This window comes from Cystoisospora suis, assembly GCF_002600585.1.
Source record: "Cystoisospora suis strain Wien I chromosome Unknown contig_877, whole genome shotgun sequence".
Classification (NCBI taxonomy): domain Eukaryota; phylum Apicomplexa; class Conoidasida; order Eucoccidiorida; family Sarcocystidae; genus Cystoisospora; species Cystoisospora suis.
Window position 1 is genome coordinate 53,683 of NW_027153678.1, and position 12,527 is coordinate 66,209.

The window sequence follows — 12,527 nt, forward strand, 5'->3', positions numbered from 1 at the left end:
CCCCAAGCAAAACTGCACACCACACTACTCCCTGCGCCGACAGCTTCTCATTTTTCCCTTCTTCCTCTAGTTTTCATGAGAACAAGTGCGGTGTGTTCTCCGTGGGCACAACAGACCATCCTCGCTCCTCTCCCTCACCAATCGTCTCGTTGGAGCCCGACCTCGCTCTCAGCTTCTTTAGTTAAGTCGCACACTCAAGTAGAGTGTCCTTCCAACGTGCGGCAGCTACGTGGCGTGCGCCTCCGTCTGTTTCCTGTTACCAGTATCTCTTCCCCCAGCTTGAATCAGCCGGGATTCACGCAGTACGGCCGGAGTCTCATTGTACGCCTCTCAAGCAGCTCGGGCCACCGGGACATCGTGCACACCCTTCTGTTTCATCGACGTTCTTTAGGAGCACAGGCGCTAGCACAGAGGGTCTATGAAAAGCAAAGACACCGGAGGGATCTGTCGTATATCATCTTCTGGTCCGACAGCTAGCGAAGGCAAGCCGTAACCTAGGAAATCTCGACCGGCGAATTCTCCCGATCTCTTCCCTTCGCCACAGCGTCTCCAAGGTTCTGTAGGAGCACGCGTGCAAGCAAATCAGATGTATTTTCTGCCTGTACACTCTCGCCCCGATGGATGGACACTCGTATGCCACCTGAGGCGACGATTTCTCTAGATTCGAAAAAAGCCCAGTCTGGAGCCAAGGAACTTTGCAGGAGACTCGTTGGTCTATATGAGTCCAGCTAGATCGCTGCGGCCTCCTATCTCTCCTGCTTTTCTTTTTCAATGCAGTAAGCTCTGCAGCGTGTCCAGTCTGCCCTTGGTCTTCTCCGTCCTAACTAGCCCTTCTCTTCCGTTCTCTGTTGAGGCTTCTAAGGAACTTACCCTCGAGGATAGTTTCGTGGACACGACTCGGCTTGTTGCGCTCTCGTGACATTTCTCGGTTCTCTGGCTTGCTTGGCTTGAGCTCTTGCAGAGCCTGCTATGTTCCATCTCTTGTCGAAACAGCTTGGATCGTTTCTCTGTTGGCCTTCGACGGAATGCTTCGATCCTGTTCACTGTCTTCAGAAGGCCTTAATGGCATGTCCCTACCCTTGGAAAGCCCACGCTCAAGCTTAAAACGGAGAAGGAGGCTGTCTGGTCGTCTAGGGAGGCGTCTCCCAGCCTGAGCCATGTAAAGCATCAGAAAGACGCACGGCAGGCAAAGCTGGTAGAGACAGAGAGACGAAGAGTCGGACTGAAAGAGGAATGGGGGGCGACGAGACGGCACGAACGCGGAAGGCTGTTATGTATGTCCTGATAACAGACTTGGAATTCTCGTCTTTCTAGGGTGCTGCTGTTCTCCTAAGGAAGCCCAAGAATGCAAGAGAGACAGTTGGGACCCCCCTTTCTTTTTCTCTTATTTTTGCCTTCGCTGCGCCCATCGTTCTGGAGACCCTTAATTTTTTGGTCGAATGTTTCCCCTCTTCTCTCTCCAGATCATGATTCCGTCTTTCACTCTGATTCCTATCCGTGTTACCTTTCTCTCGTGCTATTGTTTCTTTCCTCTGCGACACATCGTCGTATTTGTAAACGCCAAGCAACTCCCGTTACACGAGTGTCCCCTCACCTCTCTTGGGCTTTCCTCAGTCTATTTCTTTTGGCAGCATGTGTAGTGACATTACGGAAAGATGGCTCTACAGAAAAAGAGACTTCGGTGTTCAGCCGAAGGCTTTTATCCTTTCCTTCGTTCCTTTATGGCGCCGGTGTGCGAGTGGCTTCCTATCAGCCGGTGTCTCTTGCACACTCTTCCTCGTCTTCCTTCACGTTGGGTACCTTCGTCCCTTCCACTCATTCTTCTCTCTTTCCCACCCTAGTTCCTGACCGGGGTGATTCTTGTCACGTCCGCTCTAAACTCTCGGGACGCGTCGAGGATTCAGATCTTTCACTGCGGCCGACCTGTTTTCTCCCTGCCTTTCCTTCTTCGCCTGCTTTTTCCTATGGTCATTCTGCAGGGACTGACAGACGACAAAGAAGTGTCGTTTCCTCACATTTTGCTTCTGCTGTTCCAGAGAGGCCACGACGTCTTCTGACTTCGCTCTTGGAATTCGGTGTCTTTCCCTCTATTTCCTCGCGGTTTTTGCGGCCGGCTCCCTTCTCTGTCTACCCGGCTTCTTTTCAGTCTGTTCGTACTCAGCAAGCTGCAAAACAAGATGTAGAGAGTCCTCACGGTGCCCCATCTTTCAGGACAACCTTCCTTCTACACACTTCACGTCAGTTCAAGTACCCAAACGCAATGCCGCCAAGGAGAGTCCCCGCTTCTAGCAGAGCAGTAACGGAAAGAGAACAAGCTAACAGCCCTCTGAGATCTTCTGATCTCTCCCGTCCTTTCTCCTCATCGAACTTGCCAGACTGGGAAGCAGATCTGCTTGCTGAAAGCCACTTTTCGAGGGCAAACCGAACCGTCGTAACAGAGGATGCTGACTTACACGATCTTGAGCCAACGACGCTTTATGACCGTGGCCCGAAGACCCCGCATGTCGAGATGCATCCTAGGGAGTTGACAGGCGCTCCACAATCTGTGCTTTCTGATAAGGAAAGGGACTACTTTTGGCGTCATGGTTATTTTCGGGCGAACTCCTTGAATGAAACAGACACATGGAAGAACTGGCATCTCTTAAACCGAGGTGGGGTGTCTGAAGCGGTTCGCGTTTGTCGCCTGCGGTGCTTTCCAATTTCTCCTCTACTTCTCTTGCGACAGTAGCAGAAGAAAGAAAGGGCGTCTCTACTCACGAAGCGTGCATGGGGGCGCCCGCTGCCCTGCCTTTCTCTATCTACCGAGCCAACAGAAGGAAGGTGCCACAGACTGGGTCGCTGCGCGATTAGGAGGGGCGGGGCGGAGGTCTTCTGATCAGACTTCATCCTTGTTCTTGTAGTACGTAGTACACCTGTTTGTCCATTCAGTGACAACTGTGTATTGCTGTACTCCTCATTGCATGCCATCTGTATCTGTGTACCTCGGGTTTCCTTTGCGGTTTTTTTTTACGCGTATGTCCTACATAGGCATCTGTCTAAGATGCGAAATATCCATGTCACAGATGCCCGGGTACATCCTGGTCAGTTACAGGAATCGGCTTCAGGGTCCTGGTTGGCGGCTAAGCCACACCGCCCTCCTCCGCACAAGATTTACGCGGAGACGTTTCCACTCAGAGCGCAGAATTTGGATTTGCAGGGGTGGATACCATCCTATCTACCGCGGGCTCCTAGGCAGCGTAGAGCAACTTAGTGCTGTGGTGGCGGAATCACGTCTTTTGCCTGCTGCATGTACTGACGTAGGCCAGTGGCAAGATCCTGGTATAGAACTCATTCCGAACATCACGACCCTGCGAGGAACAGAGGAACCTCCCTTTCATCGCGTGCCGCTTGAGCACTGGGATGAAGCTCGAGGACTAGTGAGTATTGCCTGACTACGTTACTGTGGGCCTGATGCAAATTGTTTCCATCTGCTGACACGGAGACCACTGTGTATACAGTAGACAGATATGTTTCTATTCAGATTTCTACATCGCCTGAGGTGTGATGCTGTGCCCGTACATTTGTTCGGTGCTTGGAAGCTTCTCTACTGGAGCAGGCAACTTTCGACTGAGGCGAAGCTGCCTGCTCACCTGCGCTCCATGTGTGCACGTGGCGACTGGAGGTATGCCCTGTGAATTCGACGCTGGCGCTGGCTTGTGTACGTGTGGATAGCACATTCTCGCTTCTCGAAACAGCGGAAGGACAGGATTCCAAAGAGTGACCTCTACGGGGGAGTCTTGCGCTACGGAGCCTGCTAATAGGTCTGATGCATACATATGTCAGCATGGGTGTGGCTTCTCCGCCAGTACGGAAACTAACGCAAGATCTCCATTGTAGTACTCGCGTGAAGACTACCCCGGTGACCTGTCGGGCGCTTACAACAGTCTTCTGGTAAGGAAAGTTTCGACAGTTTTTTCTCTCATGACTATTGAAAAAACAGTGGACCAAGCAGAACGGAACGGGGTGCCTGTTGAGCAGGTGGGCAGCCATGTGTATTCCCTCTTTGTGTGTCAAAATGGTTATCTTGTGTATGTGCTTACAGTCTTACGATCTTCGTCATTACCCTGTTTACGAGGAACTCTTCAACTCCACCACACTAGACCCAGCTATCCACACCCCCCGATTCAATATTTCTCTCCCAATGACGTTCAGGCCGTCCTTCGTCCCTCGTCGAGATCGAATGGGACTATTGTACGGCGACGCCCGCATCTTCGATGTAAGATAGTCCCGGCGACTTCTCTCGAATATTCCAGGGGCATATTTTGGGCTCGCAATCGGAACGAGACTTTTGTTCAACAGGTTACTTTGCTGCTTGATGCGGAATGTACAGGCACTTGTGGTCCGCGCGCGTACTCAGTCAGCAATTGGTGGCCCTCAGCAAAGGAGAGACACAGGGGCACTCGTACTAGGTGGCGGGGGACAAACGCTCGCTTTGTAGACCACCCTGTGTCGAAGTGTACCAACACCAGACTAACCAGTCGCGCGACACCTCGTGTTTCAAAGCGTCCGCCGTTCTTTGAGACGACACTTTTGTTTCACACATCGGGCATCTAATTGGCTTGCTTCTGTGGGAGTGCCTTTTCACCCAGTATAGTCGCTCAGCAGCTCCAAGCTCTCCAAGCTGCGGCGGGGCGATCCCCAGGGGGGTAGAGAGCCACGACTTTCCCTGTCGCTTTTCGGCTACACTACGGAAGATAGGGTGACTGCACGGGAAGGACGTGTTCTACCTCAAGTTCGTTACCGTTGTTGATGCGGTGCACAGACCTGGCCCTCTTGGCACAAGGATTTCACGCTACGGGTCGAAGAAGCTACTAACGTCACTATCATCCCGGAGACTGGTAAGGCGCGAGGACGAAGAGTGTGCCCACATGACGAGGAGGAGCAGCGGTAGACGCCGAGCCAAAGGAGGGGGTTTCTAGCCCTCTGTGGCCGTCGCAGGACGCCCCTGGTAGGCGAAAAGCCTGCATCGATCGCATCTGCGGACCCTCGCCCGCAGACACAATCTCCACATTGCCTCCTTACAGAGTCTGGACCGAGTTCGGCGTGGCGACCCTCGAGTACCCGGTCGGACTCTGCCAGCGATCTTCACAGAGCCGGGCACGCATTAAATCGCCTCGGCGGCCCAGGTGCTTTACAAGAATTCACCTTGTCAGGTGTTTCTGCGCTAAGGAAAACAATTGTGTATATCTCGGTTTCTTGTAACCTCGCCGAGAGACATCTCCGTGCTAGGCCAGCGCAGAATACAGCTAGACTGTCGCGCCTTCTCACAGTTTCCTCGTCACAGGGTGCTCATATGTCGCCGCCTTCCTGCCGTACAGACGTGTATCTCTTCATACATTTTCTGTGCTGTATATTTGCGAGTCTCAACTGCCCTGACATTTGATTGCCTCTCTCGCTTGCGATGTATAGGCTACTTGCTCCGTGTGTGTGGCTGGTCCGAATGTCAGGGCATCTCTATCAGAAGTTTTACATCGGCCCTATTCCCCTGACCACGGGATGGACGATGGGATCCCTTATCAAGAGCTTCGGTTCTCAGCGATGCCCGGGCCACGCTGTCGTCGCCATCAAGCTTCATGCGCCTCCATCTGGAGACAAACGAAAGCGCACAAAAAAAGGCTTCGACAAAGCTTCGCACCAGCCGGCAGGACGTGGGGAGAGTGGCGAAGGGGGCTTGGTGCAGTCGGGCATGGTGACCCAGGTGCCTCGTGTCAGGGAAGATCTCCTTGAAATTGCTTTGAATCTTAAGGGTGTAAGTCTGGCTTCGCGGTTGGATTTCAACGGTCCCATCACCGCCGCGTATAAAATGCCGTGGCTCTACTTCTCTGCGTGGCCGTGTGTGGGGTTTTCCGCTTCGGAGTCCGGTCTTGTTCACTGAAGGTTAATCTCCGGACAGCAACAATTTCTGCGCAAGACAAACACGCCCAACAGGAGCGCAAAATCGACTGTCTACGGCGAAAACGAAATCAGCCCTGTAGCTCATGTCCTCCTGCTGAGCTCATAGTGGCGCCCGCCGTTGTATGGATCCGGGCAAACCATTCGAGCAAGCTCACGAAACGCGAGCTTTGTTTTTTCCTAATCACGTGAGACGGCGTTGACATCGTGCTTTCTGCCTGGTCAGCATACGGGGGAGAATCCGCATGTGTCCTTCTTCCCTGCAGCCCCGTTGTTTTGAGCGTCCTTGTAAGTAGGTCTGTTCACCGCCGTGTTCATTCATCTCCGTGTGTTTTCGCGGGAGCCTGCCCAACCCATGGTGGCCGGCAGCCGCAGTTCCACTAACCCCCGGATTTTTGTTCCTGGCCCATGTAGGCCTGAAACCGTTCTGGGCACGTTGTGACGCGTGAGCGGGAGTGTACCTATTCGGTCTGCTGGCATCGCCACTTGGCTTCTCATCAGGTTTTCGCGGGCGTCTACAAAATCCTGTGAGCAGCGTACCATGCCTGGCCCTCTGATACTTTTGCCCCGGCCTTGATCGCGGCTCAGGTATCGTTTCCTCCCGACAAATTCCCGGCGTCGCGTAGAAGGCCGACCCCGTGACACATACTTTGTCCCATCTGATGGAAACCCCTAGTGTTTTTTCCCTCTCTTTCTTTCTCCGAAGCCGTTCATATAGGGTGCTCGTGGCAATGCTGTTCTGAGGTATCACATCTTTTGTCGATCTTTGTTCGTTTGTCTGTCGTCCAGGTGGCGTTCAGGACACTCGTCCCTCGTGAATCTGCGTGCGTGCGAGTGAAAGTCTTCGGGCCTCGTCTTCTGGTTGCAGGGATGATCAACTGGCCGCCATTTGTACAAGTGGCCAACCCTGAGCATTTCATTGCCAGAGTAGAAGAGGGCGGAGTTCTCGATTTGGAGATAAAGGTCGAATGGGGGAGAGGATGTTGGCTCGCTGATTTACATGGTGAGCGTCATTCTCTTACCCGGCGTCAACCTTCAGCGCGGTCTCCGGCGACGTGTTGTTGGGTCTTAGGGCTCGCTTACGCCGGAGCTTCGCAAGTCTTCTCCGGTCAGCACCAACGCGCCCACGACAGGCGAAAACGCTAAGCTCTTTCGCGGGTGGCTAGACACGAAACTCGTTGAAGACACGTATCATCTTGAAGCAGCAGGTCCCAGATAAGGGCGCGGCGCACGCGCTGTTACCGCAATATGCTTACAGTGTACGCACGGAAAGACTTGCTGTAGTTCTCGCGAGCTCTGTTAGAAAGGAATCTCTACATAGGCGTTGTCTGTTTTCTTCGTATATGATCGACCAAGAATCGCAGCCCGCATCTGTGTTCTTTCGCACTCGAAACTAAGCGTTATTGGGGTTTGAAAAATCGTCATCGCTGTGTTGTTCGCTCTACGTTTCGACTCTGTGTGGTCCTCGTTTGTGGGCTCCGTATCCTCCAGGCTTATACCGCGAAGAGGAAGGCGTAGACTCCCGCTGTTTCAAGCGCCGTCGTATCTGGGAGGTTGACCATAGAGACTTCTATCCGACGAGTTGCCTTTTTGGCGCTTGCACCATGATGCGTATCGCCGTTCATAAGCTCATGGGCACGCGCTTCTGTCAGGAGTAGGCTTCGCCTCCGCGTGGAGGTTTTCAGAATCCGTGCCAGCAACGGTTGTTCGTGTTAAAGTGTATATTTGATTCTGATTTGTCACTTAGGCGCAGCCCTACGGTGTCGTCGCCTCTGTTTTGCTAAGGGGTCTTGCGACAATTCGCGCGGAGGCCCTGGGCAGAATGCAAGTCTTCGTGGTCCTTGATCTGTCTATGTCGTACATCCACACTTATATGCTACAGCCCTCTGTACCAGTACCAAGAGGTATGTGCGCGCGAGTATACGACAGTGGTTTACGGCGGCTGTCATAAGTCTTTACGCAGCTTTCGCAGTTGTCACTTTCCGGCTCCGTGTATCGCTGCGACAACTTGGAAACGGTTAGAGTGTTTTGGTCGTGCTCCTCATGTACACACTTCCTTGGATTTCTTTCGGGGCCGGACGGATTGAATCAGCGCGGCAGGTGACGCCCCCCTGTTTTTCTCCTTGTCCGGCCTCGCTGTCTAGTCGGCAGGTCTCGACGAACCCGACAGAGCAGCTCGTGTTGGAGGTATGGTCTGATAGCTCGGTGACTCCGAAGCAGATTATCGCCTTCGCGCTGCAGGACATGATCGCCTGGTTCGTGGATCTGCGCCGCCAGCTGGTGGAGGACGTCGACTGGCAGACAGAGGACGAGGATCTGAAAGGTGAGCTACAGAGCTGGTTCGCGCTTCTTACACAATAGTAGCCTGGGCCATCGTCCTTCAAAGTGCTTTCTTGAAAACAACGAAGAAGAAAACACAAAGACTTTTTGCCTTGTCAAGCGCTGTACTGGGAGACTCTATATTCCTCCTGTATTGCTTCTTGTGTCCCCAGAGGCGGCCTTCGCTCGCGGCCACCTGCAGTCGCGATCGGTGTGAGGCCGCAGAGACTCTGTTTTGTTTTTGTGAGTCTGCGAGGATTGCCGGTACTCTGTCAGTATATATCGATGATATTAGCGAGTGCCCTTTCTCCGCCCTAGCACAAGAGCATACACGCACGCGATCACAAAGGTGGCGCAGAATGTCAAAAACGCATCTACGTGTGCGTTCTACTTGGCTGCGAATGTGTAACTGTGCCCGGTTCACAACGAGAGTTGCACTAGCTCCTTCAGAGAAACAGAGGTACCCAAACTACCAACTGGACGCATATAGGGCAGAAGCTGAAGTATATCCGGGAGATTCCGAGAACCCATTTTTTCCTCAGCAGAGGGTGGCATTCAAGGCGTCGTCTGTCGGGCTCCCGCGCAGTAATGTGTATGTCAACAATAACAGCCCCGCATAAACCTCTTCAAGGCCATTTACTACGGTGCTTGTGTGAATACGGTGTGTACACGCAGCCTCCTGGGAAAACATTCAGGCCTGGCACGACGCGAGGCAACAGCAGGAGCGCCTCGGAGGCCCCCCCCTGTTAGTATGGGAAGACCTGAACAAAAACATGACGCTCGCAGAGGGAGAGAAAAGCTTCGCCATGCCTGAGCTCCGGCCTCCGGTACGCCGTTGCTCCGTCTTCCTGGACCGGAGCCTTCAGTGCGCACGTTCACGCAGCTGAGACAAGGTTTGCTTGATCCAGCGCGTGGCGGCCACCGTCGTTAGCTCTCTGCGTACTACCGTACAAAATAGTACTCAGATACTCGCTGATCACAGCTTCGGCAGTATGTCTCTGTACAACTCGGCGTGCATCGGACACGGACTGCAAAAAAAAAAATAGACCGTCTCAAAGCGATGCAAGCCCTCTTGGTAACCGACCATTCGTTAGCATTGTCACTCCCACCTGTGACTCTGCGCCCGGAGTGTGAGTGAATACTGTCCCTCGGACTAGCCCGGTGAGTCTCTCATATGGATCTCCGTAGTCGGATCACCTTGCGACCGTCTACTTTGTTCTCTTCAGCCTAGTCCGGTCCACCCGGTAGCGTGGCTTAAGCGAGAACTTCGGCGTCAGCCCTATGCTCGTGACGGGTACTCCGAGGCCCCCCCTCCTCCTTCCCGAGCTCGCAAGAAGAGCTCCGTGACGGCGAGAGCGTCTCTGGATTCTCAACAAGGAGGGAACACGCAACAAGGACCTTGCCAACGTCGTAGGAAAGACACCGTTGTCAAAGAAGAGAAAGCCGCCAGCGACGAAGAGACAGATATATCCAAGTCCCACGAAGAAAGGACAGACGCGGCAGGAAGTGGACCAGACGGCGAAGCAGACAATTCCATGTCCCTCTTAAGCGCGATCCCGGGACTGGCTCACAAAGCTCACACGGCCCTGGAGCAGGTGAGGAACAGCGTTTCTGTTTTCGGGAACACGGAGGTTCACGTCAGACTCGGCTCGGAAAGATAGAAGCAAACCCGCGACCCTGCAGCGTACTTGGAGTATCTGCCCTTGTTTCAGAAGGTGTAAACCAGCATATACCTGTCTACTGACGCGTTCAGGAAGTTTCTGTTTTATCAGTCAGCAAGAGCGCGTACGGACGCCTCGGCACTAATTTCTACAGCAGCGTTTAAGTCAGTGTAGAGAAGAGGGCAGCGGGGCAAATCAGGCGAAGACGCTCCACATGCCTCGTGTGGCTGCCTTGTGTTGTGTCCCCTTCTTGTCAATTTGGTGCAGTCTGGAATTTCGACACTCGGACACCTTCGCTGCCACACCCGCAAAGAACTCCTAGGCATTCCAAACGTCGGCCCTGCGACGGTGAATCACCTTGCTTCAGCTCTGGAACGCTTCAATATTACTTTAGCAGCCGGCTGAACTAAGAATAGAGATTCCGAGGACGCAGTGTTCTTGAGAGTCAGGCCCCGCACACGCGGACGCTAGGCTCGTGTTGTTGTCACATGTCAGTGAGGTTTGTCGTTCACCAGTGCCTCCGTGCAGGCAGGCGCACCAAGGGCAGGTAGTCCCTTGTCAAAGATGTTTCCCTCCCGGCATTGTCAATGGGTTTTCATTGTATTGAGGACTCGGAATGGAAACGGGTTCAGCTCAAGCTACCGATGTTTGTCTTCATGAGTTTTCCAGTCAGTGGTCTTGCAAGACAGCGAACAGAGAAGTCTAGAGTTAATTCCGAGAGCAGATGAAGTGGGATACCCGAAAACGCCTAGCGCGATTCCGGGGTACCAGCGACGGGCCTAAAGCGTGTGACTGGTAACGGATGAAGGTAATGTGTATGGCGTAAGACGCTGTACTCTCGAAAGTAATGTGGTTCCGTCAGGACGTAATGACCGGCGGCTGACCAGGCCGACACGCAGCCCGCTCATCATCACGTAACCAGCTTCGCCGTGGATAGTGCTCTGCGGCGTAGCTGTGGCGAAGACCACGATTGTAAGGCGCCTGAGATTCCCCCCTCCCAAGAGGAAGTGAGAAGGGAGGAAGCGTTACGGTATCCCACGCTCAAGCAAACTACAGGTGCAGCTTCGGGAGGGAGCGGGGGCGCATCGGAGTAGTGCCGAGTAGAAGCTGTGGAGTTGTTGAAAGAGTGTAAGGTCATTTCCGGTATTAGTGTCTTCCCTCGTTACCGTAATTAGTACTTTCCTGGATGCTCAACGATTACCACGCGACTAACGACTTCGCTAGTCTGTGGCGGCGCCCTCTAACAGGAGTAGTATCTGCTAGTCTTTTCAGGCCTCCCGGCTAAACAACGTTTCCTCAGCGCAACTGATAAAAAAAAAGCGCACGCGACAGCGGCGGTTACCTCCCCCCCCCTGCAGACGAGTGGGATCGCGTTCACAAGCAGCTCGACCCTAGCGCCGATATCCTTTGCTACGTACTCGTACAGCTGCTACAATGAGTGAGCCAGTCTGGACCGTTTGGCGTCTCTTCCTCGGCTGTAGCTGCGAAGGCGCCTCAACTGGCCAAACCTGGGACGGGGCCACTCCCCTTGCTAGCGGTGGCACTCCGGTAGGCCCGTACAGGAGTACGCACTAACCAGGTCCACGTGCGCGTGCTCCCCAGCCTGTTCAGTAGCCGCCTTTCGCCGCCTACGGGCTTACTGTCGTGCGTTCTTCCCCTGCTACTCTGGCCGGCTTCTGGGTACAGAGCATCTTGCGGATCCGAGCACTCAGTGGTAACTGCCGCCTCTGTTGTCCACTGGCTGGCTTACTGCCCGGAAGGCAATGCCACACGTTCTCTGCAATTTCAAATACAAATGTCGGCGGAATTGAAACAAAAAAAAACTCGCGTACGTTCATGAAAATAGAACCACACGGCTTCACGATCCCTGCCGCAGGCGGGTGAGAAAGAACCAGGAAAGAACACAACGACACGCAGCCCTGAGAACGAAGCAGAAAGGACGGGTCTGGGGTGTCACACTTGTGCTGCGTCTGTTACTGTCAACGCGAAAGCGCGGACCAACCAGACAGACAACCAGCCTTGGACTACGGGGAATCGCATCTCTGTCTTTCCCGAATGCCTTACAAACGACATCACGTGACGGAGAGAAGCAGTTATCCTTCTTGCTGCGCCACTGATCTTCACTTCGTGCTACCGAAACTGAGCTTGCGCAAGAACCCGCACGCGCCCCCCCTACTGCTCAGCACAGGGACGGACCCGAGACTCTTGTATCACATAACCCCATAATGCAGTCTCTACACAGAAAGAACGACCCCTGAAAAGAGGAAGACATGTCATCTGAGAGAAAACATCAAACCGTACGTTACACTGCTTCTGCGACGAACTCGCTCGCACACCTGACACAAGCACACCTCTCCGATGAACAACAGCACCCTGTAGCGCAGGCGCGCGTGAATGGAAAATTCACGATGCAGAACGACACACTGTCCACCACCACTAACCTCCACTAACTACATCAACTCCCTGATCCCCTGCTTCCCTGCAGAAACCTCGTCCCCTCATCAAGCACAGAAGGACCACAGATACACAGTACAAAAATTCTTTCTCAAAGCAACCAAAGAACTCGCGAACACACACGCGACTCCAATCTACAAAGCCTCTTCTTCTTCTCCTGCT

The 12,527-nt window shown here is 53.6% G+C and overlaps 2 protein-coding genes across 2 annotated transcripts in view; one reads left to right on the top strand and one right to left on the bottom strand.

The window, feature by feature from the left end:
* The first annotated feature begins 1 nt into the window (after position 1).
* CSUI_002102 (dna-directed rna alpha subunit) lies at positions 2–10,605 on the top strand. Its single transcript, XM_068062304.1, has 11 exons — positions 2–2,651; positions 3,301–3,416; positions 4,082–4,255; positions 4,802–4,877; positions 5,487–5,788; positions 6,721–6,934; positions 7,423–7,585; positions 8,076–8,254; positions 8,926–9,077; positions 9,477–9,845; positions 10,179–10,605. The coding sequence occupies exons 1-11, from the start codon at positions 1,346–1,348 to the stop codon at positions 10,314–10,316; spliced, it is 3,189 nt and encodes a 1,062-aa protein (XP_067925724.1). The 5' UTR covers positions 2–1,345; the 3' UTR covers positions 10,317–10,605.
* A 971-nt stretch (positions 10,606–11,576) lies between these two features.
* Positions 11,577–12,527, bottom strand: part of CSUI_002103 (uncharacterized protein) — a 7,346-nt gene continuing 6,395 nt past the window's right edge. Inside the window, exon 1 of the mRNA XM_068062305.1 lies at positions 11,577–12,527. This exon is cut by the window's right edge and continues 6,395 nt beyond it. The gene's annotated coding sequence lies outside the window, so the exon portion shown is untranslated.